A 26084-nucleotide genomic window follows, 5' to 3' on the forward strand; every position below is an offset into this window, starting at 1 on the left:
ATGCCCGTGGTGAACATCCCAGCTACGATGACAGTGCTTCTGTACTACGTGGCGGTCGTCTTCGTGGGCGTCTGGTCGGGCCGCAAGATGCACCAGTGGCCCGCCGGCCTGCGACGCATCAGCCGTGGCTCGGTCCTGCGCGTCAGCCGCCTGGACTCGCGCACGACCGAGGAGAAGAACGTCTATCTGCTCAAGCTGTTCGTCGCCAACCGCGACATTCCGCTCTTTGTTGGATTCTTCTCCATGACCGGTGAGCGCGCGCCGCTGGCCCTGGCATCAGCCACCAGCTAAATGGCGGATATGCGAGTCGTCGGCAGTCGTTCTCTGTACATTGCCACTAGCAACTCCGCGTTCAAAGGCCCAACTACGCTAATCGACCATCATTTTTTATTATCACTTTCTTGCCCTTGTAAAGGAAAGAATTGGTTGCCTATTATTTTTTCTTAAAGCGTAAAACGGTCTTAGGCGTATCTCTCAGCAATTTTAAGCGATCATAGTTCCACCATCATCAACATCAGTACTCCCACTACAGTACAAAGAAGGGCACTGGGCTAGCTCGACTGTGTTGCAGCGCCGCACGAAGTTTAACGCAGTAGTTTTTCGTTAAGGAAGATTCCAACGCCATCCCTGTTACCTTGCAGAAAGCCCCCAACTCAGCAGTCGCTGTAAACTCGTGCCCAGAAATACGAACACAGAACTTTACTTCGTCCTTCCTGCGCATTTATTTCACTGACCATGTACCTGCTTCCTTTTATATCCTTCGCGCGGCATCAGTCTATGAACGAATCGCCTAAAAGCGACACACCTGTACTTCCCCCCGCACAATAACTTCATCTTTACCTTTCGCTACCCGCGGCATGCAGCGACGTGGGTTGGCGCTGGCTTCCTGCTGGGAAGCGCCGAGGCCATCTACCGTTACGGCCTCCTCTACGTCCAGGCTCCAATCGGCTATGCCATCAGCCTGCTTATTGGTGAGGAGACGTTCGTGGCGTGCGTCCGTTCATTAGACTTCTTTAGCGTACCGGAGACGTATTAGCGTATACACTATAGCCTACACATATACCCGTTCACCGGGCGGCAACTACGCACACGCAGTGGCCCCGCCTGGCCGCAGTCATGTCAATGCGCGTGCGCATGACGTGTCCGGTAAACCCGTACGATGCGTCTCCGCTAATGCATGTCCAGTTAGCTAAAAACGTCTATTAACGGCGGACACGGAATAGCGAGAGGCGCACTTAGCCAAGGAGAGACTTTCGCACAGTTGCGGACATAGGTAAACGCAACCTGTTCTAAGCGCAATCTGGCCTCTTCTTTTTATCAAGCAATTTATAAAGCAATGTAGGCCGTGAAGAACCACACGAGGGATACTACTGGCCCGCACACATCATACCTCCCACGTTTCATTAGGCAACGCGTAATGGGGTTAGACCAGCATATCGTGTGCCGTTGACTTCCGTGCACACCGCCACATGTCGTGACAATGATCTTAGTGGTTTCTATATAACCTCGTTGGGACACTTGCTTGCAGAGAGTACGGACAGGTAGCTCCCCCTGAAAACGAGGGGGCTATGTACTGAGAGCAGTAAGCTCGTCTCCGAGAACCATGCGTGCATGAGCGAGTTGAGAACGCGAACTCTTTTGTCCGCAACGCGAGAGGTCCGAGAATGCTGCTGTGCTTGGCTGCCATTGAAGATGCCCGCGCTGCCACCTCGTCGCAGGCGGCCTGTTCTTCGCGCAGAAGATGCGAGACACCAAGTCCCTTACCATGATCGACCCGTTTCAGCAGCGCTACGGTCGCTGGATGGGCGTCGTGCTGTCGCTACCTGCTGTATGCGCCGACGTCTTCTGGACGGCCGCTACTTTTACGACGCTCGGTGAGCGCCGCGCTTGAGTCAGCCGAGGGAGTTTCACATTAATTCGAGAGCATTAAAAGCCTGAAAACCCGGTTGTGTACGGCTGCGTGTGTCAAAATCCGCTGGTTACCGCAGCGGTTGCCTGGTGGTCTGAGCACGTGTCTCGTATGCGGGAAGTACAGGGCTCGATCAGGGCTAGTGCCGCTCGGTGCCCACCGGTGATGCAATGAGTACAAGCTTTATCCTGGCCTTGTGGTCGGCTTATCTGGGGCGACATGTTTAGATATGGGTCTTTTGCCTAATCTTATGTACACGGGAAATACCTTTGCCATGCCGCTGTTCGGCCGAAGCTGCCCTTGCGCGATAAAAATTCATCCTTAAAATTCACTGATTGGTCGACGGGGTGAGTGACGTCGCGAGACTAAGTGACATGGCCGATCGCGGTGGCGGGCTTAGTGTCAGTGGGCAGGCGCGCTTGGGTGTGTGCAGACATGGCTAAACAGCTCTGCGCATTAGATTGGAATGCAGTAAAAAACGCCACGCATGTTTACTATATCGGGTGTTTCAGCGAACACTTTCAAAAATTTTCATATATAGGCTTTTTGGGGTAAAAATATGGCCTTTGCGATACAGTATTGCCGGTGTTGGCGGACACCAGAAAACTGGTGAATTGTTTTTAGTAGTAAGCTGGTTAACCAACTTTTAACAATTAACTTCCTAATTAGCTGACTGAGGCGCCTAGTTCCAATTAGAGATTTGTAGCCGGTCTTTAGTAAAAGCCATATCAGTTTTTGGAAATTAGAAAACACGATTACCCTTGGCACTGTGGCTCCACAAAACTTGGCTTTTTCGGCTAGTTACATGCACTGTAGAGATTGATTTGCCTGCATGCTTTCGAAAGGCCATGTATTTTCGCACGATGCAGCCAGAGATTTTCAGATCACAGCAGCGGGGGTAACCGCGCTTTCGAAATTCTAAAAACTGATATGGCTATTACTAACGACCGGCTACAAATCTCTAATTGCAACTAGGTGTCTAAGTCTCCTAGTTAAGAAGTTAATTATTAAAGATCAGTTTACCGGCGCACTACTGAAGCAATACACCGCCTTTCTGGTGTCCACCAACACTGGTAACACTGGGCCACAGAAGCCATATTTTGAAGCGAAAAGCTTCACTAGGCTCGTCAACACCGCGCTTCGCGTGGGCCACCCCTGGGCGCCGCCGCGGCGCACCCTTCCTCCTCCTCGCCACCCCCTCCCATGTCCTCCTCACCACCTGTTAACCCCTCGCCCCTGCTAGCGGTTCTTATCGCGTTATCGCAAGGCGTTGCGATAACGCCCGAGCGGCGGCGGCGGACATAAAAGAGGCCGCGCGCCGCGGCGCGCGCTCCGTCGTTACTTCTCCTCCTCGCCATCGGTTAACCGCTTGGGACAGTTGGGACGGCGGTCTCCGCCCCAAGAGACGGTTCTTTCGCAAGGTGTTGTGAAAACGCACGCGTGAGCGGCGGCGGCCGTAGAAGAGGCGCAGACATTCGCCATGGAAGGAAGAAATGAAGACCCAGAAGTGGTAGCGAGGGAGTTGGCTCAATATCTACACCGCTACCGTGGTGCTCCCAGTGCATTGTGCGCGAACTGCGACAGCCATGACGTCAAACAAAGCATAACTGCAGCTTTTCGCTTGTATATCCAGGCTTAACCAGAGCTAAGCCACTGCCAATTTTTTACCCAAAAAAGCTTGCTTCTAAAATTTGTGTTCGCTTAAACACCTGGTATCGTGGGAAATGCCGGCAAGCGGAGAAGGCGACCAAAGAAGCACGTCGCTGAATATGGAGTGCGGGCGGCTGCAGAAGCTCGGCGTATGCGGCGAGCAGCTGTGACGGAGGAGGAGATGCAGGCCGAACGGACTTCTGACTTTGATGCTGTGATATTCTGATCACAAGTTTTTGTGCGAAAGCACTAATACCCTAATTCAGACCCGAGCAAAATCGTATCTTGTACGTGCAACACGGCAGCATACGAGAGAACACCAGAAAACTAAAAAGAAAGGAAAACGGATACCTCCATACTTTAGTGTGCCTGGCACGATGGTGGCCACCAAATTGGGCCCGCTCACCTCAAAATTTGACCTCGGCTGATTTGGACCAAAATTGGTCTATAACCAAAATTGTGGCCAACACAATGATAGCCCGCAAATTTGGCCCATTCGTCCCTAAAATTTCGCCCAACTCATCTACCAAATTTGACCTCGGCCATTTTGGACCAAAACTGGTGTTCAACCTACTTTGAATGTGCCCAATATGATGGCGACCACTAAATTCGGCGCACCCACCCCCAAAATTTACTTCGGCCAATTTTAACCGAAATTGGTGCCCAAACTACTTCGAGTGGCCATTATATGATAGATGCCTCCAAATTTGTCCCAAACACCCCAAAATATGGCCCACATTCGAAATTTGACCTTGGCCGATTTGGGCCAAAATTGGTGTCGAAAATAATTTGAGTGTGGCCAACACGATGGTGGCCGCCACATTTGGCCCACCCACCCCCAGAAAGTGCCAAACAATCAGATAAGTCTCGTGTGAACAAAGTAGTTAGGCTAAGTTAAAAAAATAGCTGACAAGACCTAAAGACCATCCTTTCGCACTGAATTGAATATCGTCAACATTCTCTTTTTACAAAGATAAATCTCCTTACTTACCGGGGGAGTTGCTCTGGGTCCTGCAGGCTTCGTTCTCGGTGTGGTATGCTTTTCGAGAAATGATGTGTGGTTTGTTTAGCGCTGGTAACTGGGAGAGAGCAGTAGGCAAAGGTCTCGGGTGATGAGATTCATGTGTCTCTGACCGGTGCATGGCATAGTAGCCTTGCGTTCTCAGCATGTGGTTTACGCCGTTGCTGAGGTATGCTACGTTGCACCTACCTGCGTCCCCCCCCCCCCCCCCCCCCAGGAGAAAATGCGAATGCGCCATTGCCGAATGTAGGACGTGTGTGGCCACGTCTAATGAAAGTTATTTGTTGTCTCTCTTGTCAGCTGCTTTATTCGCGGGAGGAAAGTCGTTAAAGGCCGACCCACATATAGCGATTTCCCCGCGAAAAAATGGCTGTGGCTCAGCTTGGTTAAGCCCGGTAATTGCGAAAGCAATATCCGTAGCTACGCCATGGTTCAGCGGGTAGTATAGCTGGTGGTGGTGCTTGTGGTTAGACTTGTGGTGATGCATCGGTTATACAATCCAATCCAATGCAATATAATGCAATCCAATGCAATCCAATCCATTCCATTCCCATCCAATCCACCCACACCGCTGGGAGCGCCGCGCGCGGCGAGCGCAGGAGTTAGGCAGCAGCCATCACGCGTGGCCTCGCCTCGCGACGGCACAAGTTGGAGCCCTGCTCTTGCAGCTGTGACGTCACACCGCTAGGCGCGCCGCGCGCGGCGGGCGCAGGAGTTAGGCGTCATCTAGTCATCTACCAACTTTCCCACCAATCGATTCTTCTGAGCTACCACGCGCGGCCTCGTCTCGCGACGGCACAAGTTGGAGCCCTGCTCTTGCAGCTGTGACGTTACACTGGTAGGCGCGCCACGCGCGGTGGGCGCAGGAGTAGGCAGCAGCTACCAAGCGCGGCCTCGCCTCGCGACGGCACAAGTTGGGCCCCTGGTTTTTGCGGCAGATGGTATGACGTCATAGCATAGGTCAATCTAAAGGTCAATGGCAGCTACCGCGGCCTCGCCACGCGAGGAGCTGAAAGTGAAAGTAGTATTGCTTTCGCAATAAAACTGGCGAACGGCCGGCGGCTGTTCATCGTCCGTCAAGCCGGGCGAGATATGTTCACGGGGCTGTCAGCTTCTCGCCGCAAGCGGCCAATTTGGGTTTGTCAGCGCAGAACAATCAGGGCTCGACCGTATACGTTCGAGCAACACGGCGGCGCCCGTTAAAGCGGGGCGCTCGCTTCACCGCTTGTTTGCCGTTTCCCGCTACACTGTGCCTCACATTCACGGCAAATGAAAGGCGCACGAAGCTTTCGCTTTGTGTGAAGATTCCCGAACCACAAAATTTTAGCGATGAAACGCGCAATATGGTCACATTTTGTCCGGATTTTCACAACTGCTAGGCTTAGCCAGTACGTGATTTTTACATCAAAGAGCGTAGGAGGTTCAAAGAGGTTAATGAGTGAGTTCAGAAAGAAGTCAAAAAGAATAATTCGTCGTCTTTGTCGCCATTGACTAAATAATTGCTTAAGTGTAAATATAAATTTTTATTTTTCAACGTTTTACTGAGTACTTAGAATCACGTCGTTTCTAGCTATACTGAAATCAGGCGGCAGCCGTCCCCTTTTCCCAGCTCGGTGACGGTACGCCGGCATTCCGCGGCGATGGGGCTCTGCGCGCGAAGTTCGTCGTGTAGGTTCGCTCCATGTGGGTCGGCCTTATCGGAGTCTATTGCTCAGCCTTCTTCGTGTAGCCTGCTGTACCCTAGCCCATGACGTCTGTTATACTGTGTTTTTGAACAATCTTGTAATGACTAACATTAGTGCTTGTACCATAACCGAATGTTACTAGTCGTGTTTAATACCTACAGGCCTCGACCCAGTAAATTACGCAATACTTGTGTGTAATAAGTTTTATTCCACGCTCAGGATGCAATACCATCATTTGTGAAGGACGTATATCACCATATTGGTCGACTTGCCCGCTGTTTCCATTCTCCCAGTTTGTAAGCATTCACAAATTTCTACTTTCGTTGCTTTGTGCTGCTTGCAGGCCAGGTGGCACAGTTGACTCTGGGCGTCGACGGCGCGGCGAGCATCATAGCGTCGGCGACCGCCACATTCGTGTACACCACCCTCGGCAGCCTCTATTCCGTCGCCTACACAGACGTGCTTCAGCTGACGGTCACCTTCTGCGGTCTGGTGAGACAGAGCATTTTTCTCGGCTGTTAGTCATCGTTGTATTTGATGGTTCTTTCAAGTGGCTCTTGAATGATGGGGCCATGTCCTTAAGTTAACTGCCTGATACCCATGGGGTGATATCACCACGTAGGGGGTCATTTTCGCTCTTGGAAGAGTCTTCACAAGGTAAGAAAGCAGGCGAACCAGACTGGCGTTGGAAAAGGCTGGTGACCGCGCACTGCTTTGTAGTGTGCGGCACAATGTTGAAACATGATTCGCACAGGATGTTAGTCCGTGGCTGTAAACTGAAGAACCACGCGTTGAGTGACGCCTAGTGGATGGCTGCGGGCCTATACGAGTGCTTCGCCAGACACACAGGGGGTGGAAGCTGCAGGGCTAGGATAGTGACTGGCGGTAGTAACGCCACCAACTCCATGTGGCGGCAAGTTGAAATACGAGACGTGATGATGGATGGCGATATGATTTAATGGCTATGGACCTAGCGCGAGCGCTTCGCTCTTGCCTCTGTCCTCGTTCACCGTCTTCATAGTCCGTTTGCTGCATGTTCTCTTGAGAAAATTGCTGTTCTGGTTTTCATAATTTCAGCGTGTCGGCAGAATGCAGTCAATCTCTTTCCTGTTATCGTGCGTTACCTTTTTCGCATATTCCTAATGGTCTGTTACTACTCTGCTCAGGCGTTACTTCCTCTCTGAAGTACTAGTCAGAAACTCATGCTCATTCACCACACCTGTTCATTATTGGATTCTTTAACGTAGTTTTCCAAATGTATCATTTTACCATTCCTTTCTGTATCCTGCAGTTTCCGTAGTGTAACTTACCTGAGGTAATTACACATACATACACACATTTATTCTTCTAAATCACACATGAAAAACGCGTCCTTACACGCAAGTCAATACTCTCCCTAGTTTCCTGCTGTACTTCTGTTCCTAATTTAACGTTACGGGCAGTCCTTGTAGATATGAAGTGATAGCTACCAGAGTTGTTTTCCTCTACTTAACGCCACCTAAGATGTTTAATGCCTTCATGAACAGGTGCCCTGCGCCTGTGCTGATTTCTACAGAAAAGCCCGTTCGCACATAATTCTTCTAGGCTTCGCTTCCATTAACGCCTGCAAGATTGCCGATGATTCAGAGACTCAAATTCTTTTAAGGCCCATTACGAGAAAAGTCGGCGGCATGTGTTAGCTTGTGGACTTGCAGATGGTACCGAAAATCCCAGCGATGCAAGAAAAAATAGGGTGACGTCATCAAGCGGACGTGGGACGCAAAAGCAAGCCATGCAGCGCCATTTCAATCGTATGTATTTCGTTCGTCTGTATGCACCCCCTACTGGCTGACCTCAATGTTGCGTCAGTTTTCTCGACTACATTCGTACCGAAAATTCTGAGCTACCTTTAGTCGTACAGCGTTTCGGGTGGTGCCATAGGAATTATTATTGCGTATAGCTTACATTTTCCAGTGAAGTTGGAGGCTAGCTTGCGACAGGGATTCGAATCGACGGCATATGCACTTGCAATTGTATGCATTCCCAGAACGTGTACCTCTGCCGTAAGGCACGGCTGAGGCGTCCGCTGGAATGTGAGACAGCTACTGTGCCATTTCCGTTCCCCAAAAACCAGTTTTCGTATTAAAACTGTAACGCAACTGTTCGTCGTAAGCCGTTGCGGGTGGCGTTATACGATTTCTTGTTGCATATGACATTTGTCTCTTAGGTTGCAAGCTAGCTGAAGACAGGTATCCGAACCCAGTGTCCGAGTGTTTAACTCGCACTTTGTGGATTCAGCGTCCGGAGGCGCGTCCTCGTTTCATTTCTCAGTGCGCAACCTGCTTCGCGGTCGAACGCTCACGGTGACACAATAATGCTTTCGCTTTCACAACAGGTCAGCAGTCTTAAGTGCCCCCTGAATTTTTTTTTCCGCAGTGTACGATTACGGGCACACTCTTTTCGCAAGATTTCCATTAACCTGCTTGACAGCATCAGTCTTAAAGGGGCACCACGATGCTTTCCTCAGTGCCGATTAATATCATTGAATAGAATTACCATGCATTCCAGAGATCAGTGCAAAAAGAATGATTGAAATCGGACCATGCAAACAAAAGTTATTCCACTTCCAAAATTGAAAATAAAAAATGGCTGTGGCTTAGCTTGGTTAAGCCCGGTAATTGCGAAAGCAATATGCGTAGCTACGCCATGGTTCAGCTGGTTGTGTAGCTGGTGGTGGTGCTTGTGGTTAGACTTGTGGTGATGCATCGGTTATACAATCCAATCTAATCCAATCCAATATGCCAATATGGTAGCTACCGGCCTCTCTACGCGACGGGCTGAAAGTGCAACTAGTATTGCTTTCGCAATAAAAGATCAGACGAAACGCGCTTCACTCACCCAGTACTGAGATTGGGCACAACCAATCAGAACCGCACATACACAGCGAAAGCTTGCATGCAGTTGTTGCTTTGTCGGGGCAGTTCACAGTTGCGCATTTTGACGACTTCATCCCCCGTGTGCCCAATGCTGTAGACAGGTCAGGGGTGACTAACTACATAGGAAGCTTCCCGATGTTTCTTTGTTGGTATTATTCGAAGGTTCGGTTTTACCCCCCTCCCCGTCTTTCCCAACCTCGCCTCGCCTTCTGTCTCCTGTCCGGCCGTTCTTCACATTTGTGTTCAAGATGTGTGGACTGGCGTTTTTTTTTTCTTCACAGCCTTCTTAGTGTAGTTTGAATAGTGCTGGCCACCACGAAGGTTTGAAGCGGAATGGAAAGTTTCGCCCCTAACATTACTCTTATACTAGTTTTTTTCCCCCCTTTCACTGCTTATTTCTAGTTTTTGTGGCATGCGCAAAGCTTTCAGTGCTCAGGAACCTAATATTTTGGATCTATTTCTTGAGTATAAAGGAACAATATTTAAACTGGTCGCCACCCAATCAGAAAGGCAGCGCTCAATCTGGATGCCACCTCAATTCCGCTGTCGACAATGGCCGCTGCGTTGCGACAATATTGGCTCGAAACGAGCATTCTGGAGAAGATTGGAATATTAAATATTACGATTTCGGCGAATTTACCTTGACCGGCCGCTGCGTGTTGACCAAATGAGTGTGTGCGCACGCGTCTATGCCCCCGCACGAACAATGGCCCTGCGCGATGCTCTGACTGGCGCAGGGCAACCCATCTGTGCCGGCCTGAAAGACATCGCGTGAGCCGCGACCGCCTGCCGTCCATTTCAATATCCTGTATCCTTTTCCCTCTCCCTGTCCTTTTATTCCCGCTAGCTGCAGCTCAGGTGCTTCAGGTTTGATGGCAGATGCCGCTGCTAGCAGCATCTTTCTTTTCCTTCCATTTTTATTTTTTATTAATAATAAATAGCATCTGACAGCATCAACATTTCGGCGATCTCTTTGGGTGTTCAGGCGTCACAACGTCCCTTACTCTGCATACAAAGAATAATCGCCTCGTGTTTTATCTACGTCGCAGGGCCCTAATACGGAAGGCACCTTCTGAAAACAAAGCTTGATCCTTAAATTGCTTGTAATGAGAGGGTGTCGTAGTTGTGCTGCATGTTAACTGAGTGAAGTACTTGCATACAGCGGGCAGAGCTAATAAGTAGCGTATTTTTGAACACAGTGGTATCAAGTGCTGTCGATTTTTTCTTGCCAAGTTGTCGCACTCATTGAACAATTGAGGTCTGTATTCTTGAGCGGCACGCTTTCTTGAAAGAAAAAAGAATGCGCTGTCTTAAAATGCATTTGCTTACATTTACTTCGGTGTGTTGTTTTCATTAAATTTAGGCATTTGACTGCTTTCCAGCTTAATTTAGGAGTGAAATTTTAATTTCTTCCTTACCAATATTTTTAAGGACGACTGCTTGTTTGATCTGTAAGTGATAAAACACAGATGATTCTGTATGGAGCTCTGAACTATGTCTGTAGTGTAGCTGAAGTGACGCTTTTCGTTATTGGCTAAAGCCTAGCGCATGACGTCGATTCAGCCAGTAGTGAAGGGCGGTTAATTGAAAAATGACATCGATTTGAGAAGGAATCATTGTACTAGGCCTTTCAGGGGAGACTCAGAAGTTTTCAATATTGGGCTTTTTGGGGAGAATATGGCTTTCGACGCATAGTATTACCGATTTTGGCGGACACTAGAAAACTGGTGAATCGTCTTAAGTAGTAAGCTGGTTAACTAATTTTTAATAAATAACGTTTTAACTGATAGAGTTCGGCGCCTAGTTGCGATTGCAGATCTATAGCCGGTTGTTAATTGTAGTCATATCAGTTTTTATAATTTCGAAAATGCGATTAACCTTGGTGCTGTGGATCGACAAAATTTGGCTTCTATGACTACTTAAACAATGGATAGGTTGCTTTGCCTGCATGCTTTTCGAAAGCACATATTTTGGCACAACGTAACCAAATTTTGTTGAGCTATAGGAACGAGGAAAATCGAGTTCTTGCAAATTCTAAAAACTGGTATGGCTGTTACTAACAACCGGCTAAAAACCTCTTATTGCAGCTAGGTGCGTTACTCTAATAGTTAAAAAGTTAATTATTCAGAATTAAATAAAAGTCTCAGTACTTCAGATAATTCACCGCCTTTTCGGTGCCCGCCGACACTGGTACTATTATGCCTTAAAAGCTATATTTTACCTCGAAAAGCCTATCTTTGAAAACTTTTGTCTTCCTTGAAATACCTGGTATATTATACCGACCCAGCTATCCTATGAGGTGCGCAGCAATGGAGGAATTTGGGTCAGTTTACACTATCTAGTGCTGCTTGAAGTGTGCAGGAGATTAATAAACGAGGAGGTTTTGCTTGCTGCTTCCAAGCCGCTGCGGTTGAGTGCAGAAGAAAGCAGTTTCGCGCCGAAGCAGTAGCTGCAACCACGTAACCTGCGCGGCAGCAAGCTGTCGTCTACCATGGTGTGTGACCATGGGCCACCCGGCGTCCGTCTTTTATTGCTGAAGCATTAATTGCTCATCGTCAACGAAACGCGGTTTTGTCAGCGTTGTCTAGCAGCAGTGGACAGAAAACCCTCGTGACGTCACTATGGTCTCGCATGACGTTGGCAGTAAACCATAACGGCCTTTAGGTTGAAGACCTTCGGGTGAAATACTTACGTTGAAGGCTTTTCAGGTAAAGATCTTCAAGTTGAAGGCCTTTAGGCCAAAAACCTCTAAGGTTAAGGCCTGTAGGCTAAAGACCTTTAGACGAGGGTAAAAATCTTCACTTCAAAGGCCTTTAGGCTGAAGGTCTTTTCGAATGGTTTGCGCTCTGGTGGCCAACGGAAACGAGGAACACACGCACACAAGCAGAGGTTTCTCTCCATGGTCATAATTGAGCAATTGCACATTATTTTTGGACAATTTGTTAGAGTCGTATTCCTCGACACGAAAGAACCCCAGGTGGTCGAAATTTCCGGAGCCCTTCACTACGGCGTCTCTCATAGCCTTTGGGACGTTAAACCCCATAAACCAACCAACCATTTTCTAGTGCCGTGCACTTACTTGCACTGCTCGGATATCACACCCCGTTCTTTCTCTTGCACTTCAGGACTGGAAACACCGCGAGGTGACAACTGAGCGCGCGTGAAACCTTCCTACGCATATCCTTCAATGGTTAAATACTCAATCTCTAGCGCTTAACCTGCTCAGCCAGTCGCGTTCTTTTCCACCGCAGTGGGCGTGCGTGCCCTTCATCGCGTCTAACAGGGCGTCGGGCCTGATCGGACCGCCCAAGAATGAGTGGATTGGGCCGTCGCGTGACGTGAGCGCACTCCAGCTCGTCGACTACTTCATCATGGCTGTGTGCGGCGGCATCCCGTGGCAGGTGAGCGCGCAGGATCATGAATATAAATATAGCATTGCGCTTTTGGCCTCCGTCGCTCTTGACCAAGGGCTACGGGATCGCCTGTACGCTACTATCGGCGAATTCTACCGTCTGTTCGAAATTTATACTTTACGATATGAATAATTTCTCGGGCACAGCTACGTAAACGTGATACTTTGTTTTGCGGGTTATAATTACGATGCAATGAAGTCGTACGAAGAGGAGTTGCTAACTCCTAGGTTAATAAGGGAGTAATTACTCACTGACGTCCACCCGAGCGCATCCATACGGCTACAAAGGAAAGCTATGCAGCCGTATAGCTTTCCTTTGTAGCCGTGTGGATACGCCTAGGGTGGACGTCAATGAGTAATTACTCCCTTATTACAAATCTACTCCACCTTGGGGATTCCCCTAAACATTTGGTCAAACTCCTAGGGTGTGTTAAAACAAAACAGACAGAAAAGTAATGGCCTGCTCAACTTTCCTACTCAGTTTTTCTACCCGAACAGTCTTCGGTGATGAAATTAAGCGATCAGATCAACGCTATTATATGCATGTTATGCAAATTGCCTCTAGCCCTCATTTGAAATAAGTGAAAAAAAAAGCCCATGATAATAATGGAGGGGTGCTAAGGTTGTCACGTTAGGAGTCTGGCACAAATTGAAATGAACAGCGTAGATATTTTCCAGTTTTGTTCACCGTTCCCTTTTCCTCTTCCCAAAGCTGCCAAGCTCGTGAAACGCATTTAGCATGAAGAATCCCCTCCTTTCAGAAAAGAGGGGAAAAGCCACCGATGCCAGAAAGCTGAATGCGACGACAGTAGTGACCGCGGCTCACGAGAGGGCACTTAAATGTACGCCTGAAAATTTCAGACGTGAGAGAAGCAGTCTTAACTTTAGAAGTCACTGTCCTCGAAGGTGCAAGAATGGTGAGCATTCGCGAACTCCAGGATAGTGAGAGGTCACGGAACGGCTTCCTCTATGGATCCTTACTATAAACTAAGTGGAGCAGGAGCCAGTAGTTGCTGCATCGTCTTTGCCGAAAGGAAGAAGATCGATGTTGTTTTTACAAAGCAGTACTCCTTCCGCATTGGCATGGCTGACAGGCTTGCTTCTGATACATGCGAAAGTGAAGAGACAATTGAACATTGAGTGACTACTGTGTTAGTGCCCTGTTTTCAGCATAAAAGGCATGCTGTACTGTGCTCTCGACCGCCTGGATCCTCGCCCTCTGACCGAGGCCAAAATCCTTGGACTGTGGCCGCAGCAAACGACGGCCCCCAAGACCTAGGAATACTATTCTGTTACCTTGGCGCATTATGCTTGTGTGAAAGAATTTGGTTGGGCTCAGTTCAATTGCCGGGTTGCGGCTCAGGGACCCATCGCGCACGCACCCCGAAGCCGTTAGCCTGGCCCCCTTGGTTTTGCGTTTGTTGGGTGTTTGTCGGGGCTCCTTGAGCAGCCGCCATCCTGGCGCCGCCGAAATGGGTTTGTTTTGAGGCAAACGCGGCAGATGGCGGCAACGACGGTTAACCGCAAGGAGGAGGCCCGGCCTTGCAAGGCCGCGTTCTGGCCGCAAGACGCGGCCGATGCGCGGACCCCTGGGGCTTCGAGAGGGGGTCGCGTGCAAATTTATTGCTTTTGACTGCGGACCGCGTGACGGACGGGGTGCCTCAGAGACGAGCGACGAAGGGGAAGAGCGCGCGGTTCGGGCTGAGTGTTTGCCTTCCTTGTGCCGCCGCTGGTGTTTTTGTGTGTTTATGTGTTTGTGTGTGTCGGTGCTGTAACCAAGCGGAAATGCGTAACGTCTTCGTGGAATTCGCGCGGTGCTCGCGTAAACAACAACTCCGTGAGCACTGGCGTGCTATTGGCTCCTTCAGTTTGAACAAATTGTCCTGATTGGCTCTGACAAGCGCATTTCCTATTGGTTACAAAAATGACTCCCAGAATGCTGGGAAAGTGCATTTAAGGGCGAGTTTTTGGCGCGAAAAGGTGGGATTGGAGACCGGCCGGAGAGAGATCGGGGAGATCGGACCAGGGGGGGGGGGGACTTGGAAATCGGAGCTCGAGGCAGTCCGGAGAGACCGGTCGGAGGTCCGAGAGAGGGTTCGGAGAGAAGTCGCTGATGAGCGCTCGTGAATAAACTACATAGTCCCGAAGAAGTGTCCTGTCTGTTCCGCAACGTGTCGCCGGATCACCGAACCATTAGAAGAGTTCAAGATCATAAAAATTAACTGGCTCCTTACGGAATCCCTCCTTCCTGTTCGCACACCCTCTCTCCTAAAGCAGGATAGCCAGCCGGAACAGACTTCTGGTTAAGCTCCTAGCATTTCCTCTGCATGCAAATGGGGGTGCTGACTGGTATCGCCAAGACGGGAATTGTGTGTAGCCGTGGAAGGTTGGAACGATTGGTTTATTGGGGTTTAACGCCCCAAAGCGACTCAGGCTTGGAGGAAAGCCTAGTGAAGGGCTCCAGAAATTTCGACCACCTGGGGAAAGAGACATGATAGTGAATTTTATAAAAAGGGTCAAGATACAGTAGAGTAGGCGAAGTCCCTTTAGAGTTATCACTTGAGAAGTTGGTTGTACGTGTGGTCTGAAATGCGGAGCAGCTCTTTTATATTACGCATCGTTTGGAATAATGTTCACTTACCTTACCTAGGGAGTGCCCGCGCCGCACGCCCGAATTTCAGTTTCGGGCTTGTCACGGGACACACCCTCGACACCTTCCCCGGTAATAGGTGATGCGAGGAGAGGAAAACATGTTCCGCTAATTTATCAATATGGAGCCACGAGGTCACCCCTAAAAACACTTTATTTTGCATAGCTTACTTCATCCAGTGAAGTACCTTTGTGACAGACGTTTACGGAGAAGCTGCAGCTATGGAAGCGCCCCTCCCTTCACCATATTGTCACGTTGCAACGAACGCTACAAAGATTCGCGGCAATATGCCGGGACAGTAATCACGCCCGGCCTCGCACTTAGATCGGCGTGATCGATTGCGATCGCGTCTTTTGTGTCTTGTGCAAGCAGGTGTACTTCCAGCGAGTCCTCGCTAGCAGAAGCGTGTTCGACGCCAAGATGTTATCCTTCTTGACTGCCGTGGCCAGCCTCGTGGTGTCCGTCCCAGCCGTCGTCATCGGCTCCATCGCCAAGAACGCAAGTGAGCTCCGCTGACTCACTTCGCGCAGGGCTGTTTTGAACCTCAAGCTTTTCGCCTCTTCTTGCAGAGCTTCTAGGGAGAAAAGTCCATCCCGCATTGCGCGCACTCTTCTACGGCAGATTGGAGTACAGGGCCCCATTCTCCAGTAATAGCATTTCATGCTTTGTTTCAACTGTAGCTGTAACCTATATGCAGTGTATTGAAGTACAATTGCTTACTAGTGTACTCGCCGATGAAAAGCTTCCTAAACGGTATAGTTGCGTGTGCGTTCGACTTAGGAATTAAATACGTCAGTTCTATCAAGGGGCTTGCTTCAGATGCTGCTTCGCATTGCTGGAAGTACCATTGCATCCCACGATCCAGGGCTATTAGCATTTGTGACGCTATAACGTTAAGCGTCCCGTTTAGCGGAAAACCCGCCTTCGTCGGCGTTTCCATCTCATGCTTGCACAAACTCTTGACTACGAGATAGATTGCAGTTTGTTATTTAGACTGAGTGTATTTCACGCCAATTAAATTTCTGGCTATACTGAGAACGAAAATGCAGAGGGTGGTTGTTGCAACTTGTCCCAGTGATAAAGCGACCTGATTGGTTATAGCGACAGCTTTTATCATCACCCTCAAAACCTAGCCAGGGCAGGACGTCACACTCCATGACGTCATCAAAGCTGGAAAAGCGGGCCGCGCGCAGCCCGTGCTCTCCACCGGCGACGTGCATAAAGGTTCGCTCAACTCATTCCGCGGGCGCTGTTGTGTCATGGCGTGGGCAGGCAAAGGAATGCGTGGAGTTATATGCGGTTGAATCGCGCCTGCTCGTGTCGACATAACAGTTGGCTGTATGTATAATTGACGACGGAAGTCTTTTGTCGTTCTGCTGTTCGACATGGAAGGAGAGGACACTGCAGCTTTCCGTTGCGCATGCGCCCGGGAGCGGAAACGTGACTGTCGCATGCGAATCCTTAAAAGTGTACCGCGGAGAGTGGTTTGGTTTTATGGGGCTTAACGTCCCAAAGCTTCCCAGCCTAGCCAAAAAAAATAATTGGAACCAATTGGGTTCCCAACTTGTTTCAGTTGGTTCCAATTAGACTGAATGAGTTTCGGCTGGTTCCAGTTATAATGTTGTCCTACTGGATAGTCCAAATGTACTCCCAATTCGACCTATTGAGTTTTCAACTGGTTCCAGTCGGATATTTCAAACGGGTTCCCAACTGGACCAATTGAGTTTGCAACTGGTTACAATTGGAATTGTCGCCCCAGTTGGGCAGTTTAAATAGAGTGCCAGTTGGACACAACAGTGGTTTATAATTGGTAGGTAACGTTCCAATTGAATCAGTCTTTGCCAACTGGTGAGCCCAATTGGTATGACCAAATGTACCCAATATATTACTCTACCTGCGTATTGACAACCAGGGCAAAATAATTAGATTATAATAAGAACTATCCACAGCTTAATCTGCTGAATTCACATCATTCGTGCTACCTCTTCAGTCAAAAATTAATGAAATGACTGCGCCTAACTATAGTAACATCTATTAGCTCCATGATGAGAGTCCCACATAAGGGATATATGAGCGGCAGCAAAATTGAATTGTGGATATGTGTTGGGCTTGTGTTAGCCGTGTGACTACACTGTTCCTTTAGTGTAATATATGATATTAGATTGTCTTCTAAAATAGCGTGTATAGTCATAATTTTAATTCCTTTATAAAAACTTGGTATAAGGTAGAGCTCTCTCAGCATGCATATCAGTTTTTCTTTTGCGCCTTGGTATCTCTCACAATGTGTACTGTACATAGCTTAATTAATTGGGCGGTTCCAGTTCGCCAAATTGGCCCAAGTGATCCAATTTTGTGCTAATTTACGATCGGAAATTGCAATTGGTACGAACTAGAAATTTCCCAATTGGAGTCAATTGCTTTTTTTTTGACTGGGAGGCTATGAGGGGCGCCCTAGTAAAGGGCTGCATATAATGTCGACCATCTGGGGTTCTTTAACGTGCACTGACATTGCACAGTACATGAACCACTACCGTTTCTCCTTCATCTAAATACGACCGCCGCGACCGGAATCGAGCCCGCGTCTTTACGGTCACCAGCCGTGCACCATAAACACTAAGCCACTGTGTCGGTTTCGCGGAGAATACTTTGCAATGGCCAGTGCGAGTTCACTTACGCACCAAAAGTAAACGTCGTCAATCTTCTGGAATGCTTGCGTCGCAGACTTCACCGCTGCCGGCTACGACGGGCCGTATAACCTGCGTGAAGAGCACCAGCCGCTAGTGCTGGCGTACTCTCTGCGCTTCCTCTGCCCGGGCGTCGTAGCAGTGGTGGGGGTGAGCGCGCTGCTGGGCGCCATAATGTCGTCGGTAGACTCGTCCATGCTCAGCGCGTCCACCATCGTCACCCGCAACTTCTACCACTTCGTCATCAGGCCCACGGTACGTTGTGCGACGCCCGTGCGTACGGGGGCCAAATTGACCACGTCTACTACGCCGGACGACATCCATAGGAATGGGGACTACTTTATATTGACATTTGTTTTGTTACGAGTAATTTTAGTTCTGTTGCGTTAGCAACACTACGCCAGGTTTTCGCCTCGTCGCGTAGCCGGCGGCCGGTAGGCCCGAATGGCCTGGCACAGCTGTTGCCTAGCAACCGTTTCAGCCGAGCTCCGCCAGGTGGCGTCGCCGTCGTCGGCGCCGCGCCGCTGCCCGCGCGTAGCCGCTCGCTCCCGCCAGATGCGTGCTCTCCGCCGAGGTAGGGGGTGCGGAGGTGGCGCTTCGCGGGAATGTATGCGCGCTTCACCTCGGTGGAATCTTGTCGTTATGGAGAGCGCTAAAGAGAAGCAACGGCGACAGGACCAAGCTAGAAAGAGACAACGCGCTCGAGCGACAGCAGAAGAACGCGCTGCACGACTCGAAAAGCGTCGCAGCTAATGCAGCTGACCAGGCTTAGCCAGAGCTAAACCGGGCGTAATTTTTTTATTTCTACACGATATATTATATGGTAGACATCTGAACTCTGATGCCAATAGGGATGAAAAATGACAAGCGTCCGGCTATGCTGCGTATTGCGGAAACCCAGCAAAAGAGGTCACGCTGTGCTAAGATCACCCTCTTCCTTATTTCGACATTACGCCTAAGGTCCTTGTAGGTTAAGGGGCTTTAACCACACCACCAGTAGAGTGCTTTTCTTGTGTCGTGCGCGGTGTCATCCTGCGTTGTAGCTGCCAACCCTTGCCTTCTGCACTATGGCTCAGTATTGCCTCACTCTCGCCTCACGCGCCGCAGCTGCCAGATCTGTCGCCCTTCACACTGCACCTCTGCAGTGCAATGCTGACTTTACGCTCTGGGAACCCTTACGCAGTTGCATTCGATCCCCGCTCTTTCCGGCAACTCATTGCAGTTTCAAACTTAATCGGTTCTCGGCTCACCAACACATTTAACCACAGACTCCATATAAAATTTGATAGGAGCGTCGCATTTAAAGTGCATGAGACCGTCTTTGGACACCGATGTTGAAAGCCACTTAATGGTTCTTAATGTCACTGCGTATTTTTCGGAATAAAATGCTTGCAATAAATATCGCGTATCTCATTTATGTGCACATGAAAAAGGTTGCTTTTGAAGTCCGGCGACAGTGTGTGTGCGTGTGTGTGTGCCTTCTTCTTGTCCTGCGTCTTAGGTTTCGCTGGTTTTTTGGTAGGACATTAACAACCAACTCGACCCGCAATTCGCGCTTCTCACTAAAACAGGAGCGACTTGTTTAGATGTCTCCGTGAGAGAGAGAGACTCTTTAATGAAATACAGAGAATTTAGCCGGCGTTTAAAAATCGCTGGCATGCTACTCTGCATAGAGAGGGGAATTTGGGAGATAAAGACAGAAAGAAGAGCAGTGTGGAAGAGGTAAAAAAAACGAAGATAAAATGCGGCCATGAAATGGGTACTAAGGATGCAACGGCGGGTATTGATGTAACCTATGGAATGATGGAGTGCATTGTCCGACAAATGGGCTGATGAAGTTCACTGCATGAAGAATGCATGAAGGTAACGTGCAAGGGAATTTAACGCTTATCGAGATGTGCAATATCTTTTAAATATGTAAATAGAAAGTTCATTGCAAGTCTCTTTTGCCTAAGGCAGGCTAAAGGACCTAAAACTTTGTCCATTGTTAGGGGCACTGAGCACAGCTTCTGCATGCAATGTTCATAGTACGTACGCTCGTTAGCATACGCAGGGCACTTAAGCAGGATATGTTCCACAGTTTCTATCGAGGCACAGTTGTCACAATGCGGAATGTTCATTTGTCCAAAACGGTATCGCAAGCCGTTTGTATATGCAACATTCAGGCGAAGTCGGTGATAAATTGTTTCCAGATGTCGAGGAATTCTGGCTGAGTCTTGATCTAAGATTTGGGTCGATTGAGTGAAGAAATTGGTACTGATGTGTCGGCAAACTCCAAAGCCGATACGTTTCTTCGGAAGCAAAACTTTTAGGCATTTGGGACGCATAAGATTTCGTGATGCAAGTTAAAGTAGCACTGAAAGTATATATGTACCGACAGGATTTGCATTATGAGCAAGAACGAAAGTTCACTGCTTGTGAAGTGGATATCTAATTAGTGCAGGCTTTAAAAAAAGTTCAGGGCTACGAATAAATTTTGCTGCGAAGTACACTATACTTTTATATTTGACGCAAATATTTTTTTATAAACTTTTTCGATGGGTCACCGAACTCTGCGGTATTTAAAGCTGTTGGGACATAAGACTTTTCGTTGCTTTTGTCTTTAGAATGGAGTGTAAAACGGTTTAGATGGGCCACCACTGGAATGTCGCGAAGCACTGCTAAATAATTTCTGGCTCATTTTTTCTCCACTTTGATTTAAGTTTCGGTATTTGAAGGACACACGTGCCACAGGCAGACTGCGATCACTCGAGGCATGTACGCTATGATAGTTTTTACAAATTTCCGATGATTTCTGCTTTAGTTCAATAAGTAATTTCATTTGGACGAGTTGGTTCATTGTGCTTTAAATCGATTACACTTGCGCGAAAAATAGAGAAGAGACGTGACTATAGGACGGAGCGCAAACTTCCAACTGCTTTTATTTTTGAGACACATCTGCATTTATACCCGGGATAAATGACCGTCATTGAAGGGTATCAGCAATGTACACATGCGCCCTCAATCAGCATCACCGCCGCCCAGAAAGATATATGGCCAAGCTTCCAACGCAGCAAATAAGAGCAAACGAAAGGTTCATTTGCACTATTAAAAAGGCCGCTGTAGAGGAGGATGAAAGAACTGCACTCAAAAATACATACACACAAACATACGTAAGCACGACTGCGCGCGCACAGTCACCCATACACACACACACATGCACACACGCAGACGTATAAACGTACTTGGCTTTGCTATGAAGATACGTTCTTACGTCTGGATTTGTGCATGTGTGTGTGTATGGGTAGAGCCTACGCGCGCGCAGTCGTGCTGCCGTATGTTTGTTTTTTGTGAGTGTAGTTCTTTCTTCTTTCTCTATGGCGGCCTTTTGAATGCTGCAGATGAACCTTTCGTTTGCTCTTCTTCGCTACATTGTCAGCTTGGCCATATCGTATCTTGCTGGGCAGCAGTGACGCCGATTGTGTGCGCATGTGTACATTGCTGATGCCCTTAGATGACTGTAATTTATCCCTTGTATAAATGCAGATGTGTCTCAAAAACAAAACCAGTTGGAAGATTGCGCTCTGTCCTGTAGTCATGTCTCTTCTCTTCCCTTTTTCGCCCAAGTATAGTCGATTTAAATGCTCTAGTTCCGCGTAAGAGACTGATGGCGGAAGACGTAAAAGCATAGATTATATCGGAATTGTTGCGCATGACATTATATTTTGTGACATCGTACCCAGCGCTGGTCTCAACACCAGCAGTGCTTCGTGAGTTGGCGACCGCATACAATCCGGCATGCTTTTGTTCACAATAGTACAGAAGTTGCGAGGCATGCTGGTGAAAATTGCTACGTTACTTTAGGTTATTTTTCAGTAAAGGGCGTGTTATTGTATAGCTGGATGTTTTCCTCCCTCAAACGAAAAAAATAGCGAAGCAAGAGGCATCGATACACTTTCAAAAAATGTGTATTACATATGGTGTGGGGTCCGCTAATGTAGTTACTACTTGTTACTTGCCTTAAACAGTCGGCAAAAGCTATATTGCATTCATCTCATTTCTACCAGACATGGTGTTTACCTTTGCAGAGTATATTTATGATGCCTCCTTGTGCGGTGTCTCACTGTAGTGTACTAGAATAAAAGTGGTGGGGGAGGGGAAGGCTGCGGGCTGAGGCGCATTACGGAGGCATCGACAGATGACGCTTCCGCTCCCTTCACTTCGCATGCGGGTATGATGATAGCGCTCGCTCTTAGCAGCCCAGGCGGTAGTTGCTCCTCACGGCATATAGGTTTCTAAGGTTATTCGGGCCCGCTGATGTATATTATTATGTGAGATATTTACGAAAGGAAGACAGTCATTGTCTTCTTATAAAATTTCGCGGTATATGTGGCTGGCTAGCATCTAAGGTCGCTGCAGCTCACACAAGCATGTGAGAAGTCTGAATCCGTTGGAGATGAATAGAACATGGTTTTATATGCAACGGTTGCGTGTATTTGCTAGAAAAAGATGCCTTGGTCGAACTGAGTTCCACAGACTTCACCCACTCCTGCCAGCTTAACAAGTTCTGCCCTCTGTCGCTTTGCGCTGTTCACTACTTAGACGAGAGAGTGCAGGCGCGTGAGTATATAGAAGGCAACCTTCATGCTGATCGCGGACACAGCACTGAACATTGTTAGAATGAACGTGTTTTTGTCTCAAGCGATATGATATCCGAAATGCTGTTGGCTTCCATCTCTTCAAGGCTAAAACATAGACTTTTCACTTTCTTTTTTTCTTACTTTGAATCCTACTCTGTGTATTTTACCCCCACTCTAAGCTATTTCTATGTTTTAAACTTTATTTTTTGTTTATGTCTTCTCTTGCTCGTCTTTACTGCTGACGTGACGCCCAACGTTCCGCATCTGTCCGCCTGCAGGCGACGGATATGGAGATCGCCTTGGTGCTGCGCTCCCTGATCTGCCTGCTAGGCAGCATGTCGGCGTTGCTGGCGCTGTCCGTGACGTCGGTGTTCGCCCTGTGGACGGTCGCCTCGGACGTGGTCTTCGTGCTGCTCTTCCCACAGCTGCTGTCGCTGTTCTACCTGAGGGAGAAGACCAACGCGTACGGGGCGCTCGCTGGTGAGTTACGTTCCCGTGAGTGGTCCCACATCTGAAGCTTGCTCAGATAATGAACAGCCGTTACAACGTTTCAGCAGGCCATTGTCAGCACGGGCAGGCGAGAGCATGTGCATGCTTGTTGCGGTCTAACGATATGGAATATTAATCTTAGGATTCTAATACAGGATTTGAGGAAGAATGTTGACGGTCCGCTTACATTCGATTGTGTGCAGCTGTGGCTTCGCGGTTTGCTGCAATGACATATCGAGACAATCAAGGGCACGAAGGGTCTTTTGTATTTTTCTTTGAACGCATTTGCTATTCTTATACATTTGGTGCAGTCCTCGTGAAAGGGCACTGGCTGCGATTGGATACGGAGTGTCCGTACTGTTTTGAATCAACGTTTGTAATAAACGTTGGTTTGAATGTTTTGCTTGAGGCGCAATGCTAAAGACAACATCCAGCGTGCAGCCGGTGGCCCTGAAAAGCTGGGGCAAATCGGGCAAATGAATGTTGCACTAAATGGGTTTTTGGAAAGGTCAGAGCGTGAGGGCAGCTATGATAACAGATGTGATTCTCTTCTTATGTTCTCTTCTGTCGACCTTGCGATTGCCCGCAGGCTTCGTGGTGGGCGTTGTGCTGCGGTGCCTGTGCGGTGAGCCATCCATGGGCATACCCGTGGTCATCCGTCTTCCCCTGTACGACAGCGACGAGGGCCAGCGGTTTCCCTTCCGCACGGCGTGCATGCTGGCCAGCCTCTTCACGCTGCTGCTGGGCTCGCACGTGGCGCAGGTGTGCTTCGACCGTGGTTGGCTGGCGCCGGAGAGGGACATCTGTCGCTGCTGCTGCCTCACAAAGCGTGACGAGCGCGGTGACAGCACCCCAGCGCACAGCTCTGAGATTCACACGAGCAGGGGGGAGGGCATCAAAGCACTCTCGTCAGGCGAGCGGCGACGTTCTTCAGCAGCACAACATGCCGATTACACGTCGCCCACAGACGCTCTTTCTCCCTCCAGCCTGCAGTCACGGTCTAGCGCCTTCTCGCCTGCAGTCCTTAGCTCGCCTGGTTCCATCACAACGCCGGGCAGCGTCACGTCGCCCGACGCCGCCTTGTCAGCTGCGGTGGCCGACGCTGAGCGTGCCGTTAAAAGGAAATCACGGTCCTCCGGTACCAAAAAGGAACAAAAGAAGACGAAAAGAAAAAAAGACCGGTCCCCAACCAAACAGGCGGCTACAGACGGCTCACCGTGACTGAAGATGCAGCGGAGAAAGAGACGCGCATCAGGCCACGCACTTTAAATTTTGCAATGTGCCTGCATTTTATTTGGCTGCGCTCTAGTGCGTCCATTGCTTGCTGCAAACTCTGAGATGCACTTGCTGACTCACTTGTTTGGAGAGACAGTTATTGTTGTGAACTGATGGCTGCTTTCGCGAAAAACAAAAGCTTGACAATCGTGTGTTTTATGTGACACTTCTTCGTGGCCTGGAGAATATTTGCGTGGTACTTCGTAGTGAATTCGCACTATGTTTGAGTGCTTCCTTCTGTAGATAGTGTGCCACTTTCTTTTCGCGAGAAATCTATGTACGGCAATGTAAGTGTAGAGCTTGCTGCAGTGACTGACATATCTTTTTCTTCTACTTATGTTTGGATGCTCTTTTGATGCTGTTTTTTTAGATGATACATTGCTTTCACGCCACTTGAAGTAATTAATAGAAAACCACATGAATGCAAGCATTTACAGTTGTCAGTAAATGACACGCCCCTATCCCTGTCAGTCTGTCTCATCACTGAAACCTGTAACAGGTGACAGTCCTCTATATAGATGACTGTCATTTGTGCCCACATCTTCAGCTCGGTTCCAGCCTCCAACAGGACATAAGCACGTATTGAAGTGAGGTGCGATAAATGACACATTCTCCTGAGTCTAAAACAATGCCAACCAGTATTCCTAGCAAATGTATAATTTACTACACCTGTCGGCTGAAGTAATTTACAATCGGCACCACACCTTATATACAAGTAGGATTTCAGGGTAAGCCTTCATTATGGTGAGCTATTCATACTATTTGCTCCAATACGTCATCCTTGCTTCGATTGTTCCTGCGCAGTCTAAAATCTTATTGCGTTGTAAAACAAGATAACTCACTAGCTTTGCCAAAAGTAACCAGATTGCATTGTTTGCTCGTCAATCCTATAGTCACTAAGGTGATTGTGCCGGCTAGTTGGTGTTCCATAAAGCATTGCAGTACAACACAAGAGAAAAAAGCTTGAAGAGACAACACACAAGCTCTGACTTCCAACCGACTTATTAGATGAATACTAGTTATATACTGTCAAAAAACAATCAGGAAAAGAAAGTTACATGGTGCATCACCTTATCAGGAAACTCAACTCTGCATTTGTCAGGGCGACGGAATTGTGCTTGTGCGCCTTTCGTCCCCATGACAAAAGCACAGTTGTGTTTCGTGACGAGGTGATGCACCATGTAACGTCCTTTTGTTGGTTGATTTTTGGAAGCAGTATATAACTAGTTCTCATCTAATAAAAGTCGGGTGGAAGTCAGCGCTTGTGTGTAAGCTAGTCTCCAAATCTTTTTTTCTATGTGGCACTGCAATTCCTCATGTTTTCATAGTCGTATAGTGGCACACTTTTGCCGCCCCTGAAGCTCTAAATCTGAGGACCCCTATCTTCACCTTTCAAGACCTTTTAACTTTTGGGAAACCATAAAGGGTCCACTGTGTGAATGAGAAGCAAGCCGCGTAGCCTGGTTACTTTTGATAAAGCGGATAGATAATGTTTTGTCTGCCGGAAGCGCTATCACATCACGCCTCGTCTGGCACCATTCAAAAGCATACATTGCCTAATGCATTTAGCTATCTGAAAAATGTGCCGCCTATATTGTGTGACAGTAGTAGGAAATACTAGAGTCACCGTAATAAACGATTTTTGACTTCCCTGCTTTCATAACCCAGCGCGTGGGATAACAGAAGTGATTTTTTCTGTTAATTTTTCGCCGAGGCTTTCGTTGCACAGTCAGTCGATCAAAGAAATCATCGTTCCGCCTAAACCGCTGTCAACT

General features: G+C 48.4%; 1 protein-coding gene across 1 annotated transcript; it reads left to right on the forward strand.

Moving 5' to 3' along the window:
- On the forward strand, positions 1-24687 carry LOC149362473 (high-affinity choline transporter 1-like). The gene is made up of 9 exons (XM_089568308.1): positions 1-250; positions 864-971; positions 1719-1874; positions 6609-6757; positions 12432-12581; positions 15615-15744; positions 17964-18181; positions 22824-23025; positions 23624-24687. Exons 1-9 carry the CDS (start codon positions 1-3, stop codon positions 24253-24255), a joined length of 1995 nt encoding a protein of 664 aa, XP_089424434.1. The 3' UTR covers positions 24256-24687.
- Positions 24688-26084: the final 1397 nt, after the last annotated feature.

This window comes from Amblyomma mixtum, chromosome 2 (assembly GCF_055824585.1).
Source record: "Amblyomma mixtum isolate Tamu chromosome 2, ASM5582458v1, whole genome shotgun sequence".
NCBI lineage: Eukaryota > Metazoa > Arthropoda > Arachnida > Ixodida > Ixodidae > Amblyomma > Amblyomma mixtum.

Coding starts and splice junctions, on each gene's coding strand:
- LOC149362473 (XM_089568308.1), top strand. CDS start 1: ATGCCCGTGGTGAACATCCCAGCTACGATGACAGTGCTTCTGTACTAC. Junction 251..863: donor TGGATTCTTCTCCATGACCG/GTGAGCGCGCGC, acceptor CGCGGCATGCAG/CGACGTGGGTTGGCGCTGGC. Junction 23,026..23,623: donor CGCGTACGGGGCGCTCGCTG/GTGAGTTACGTT, acceptor GATTGCCCGCAG/GCTTCGTGGTGGGCGTTGTG.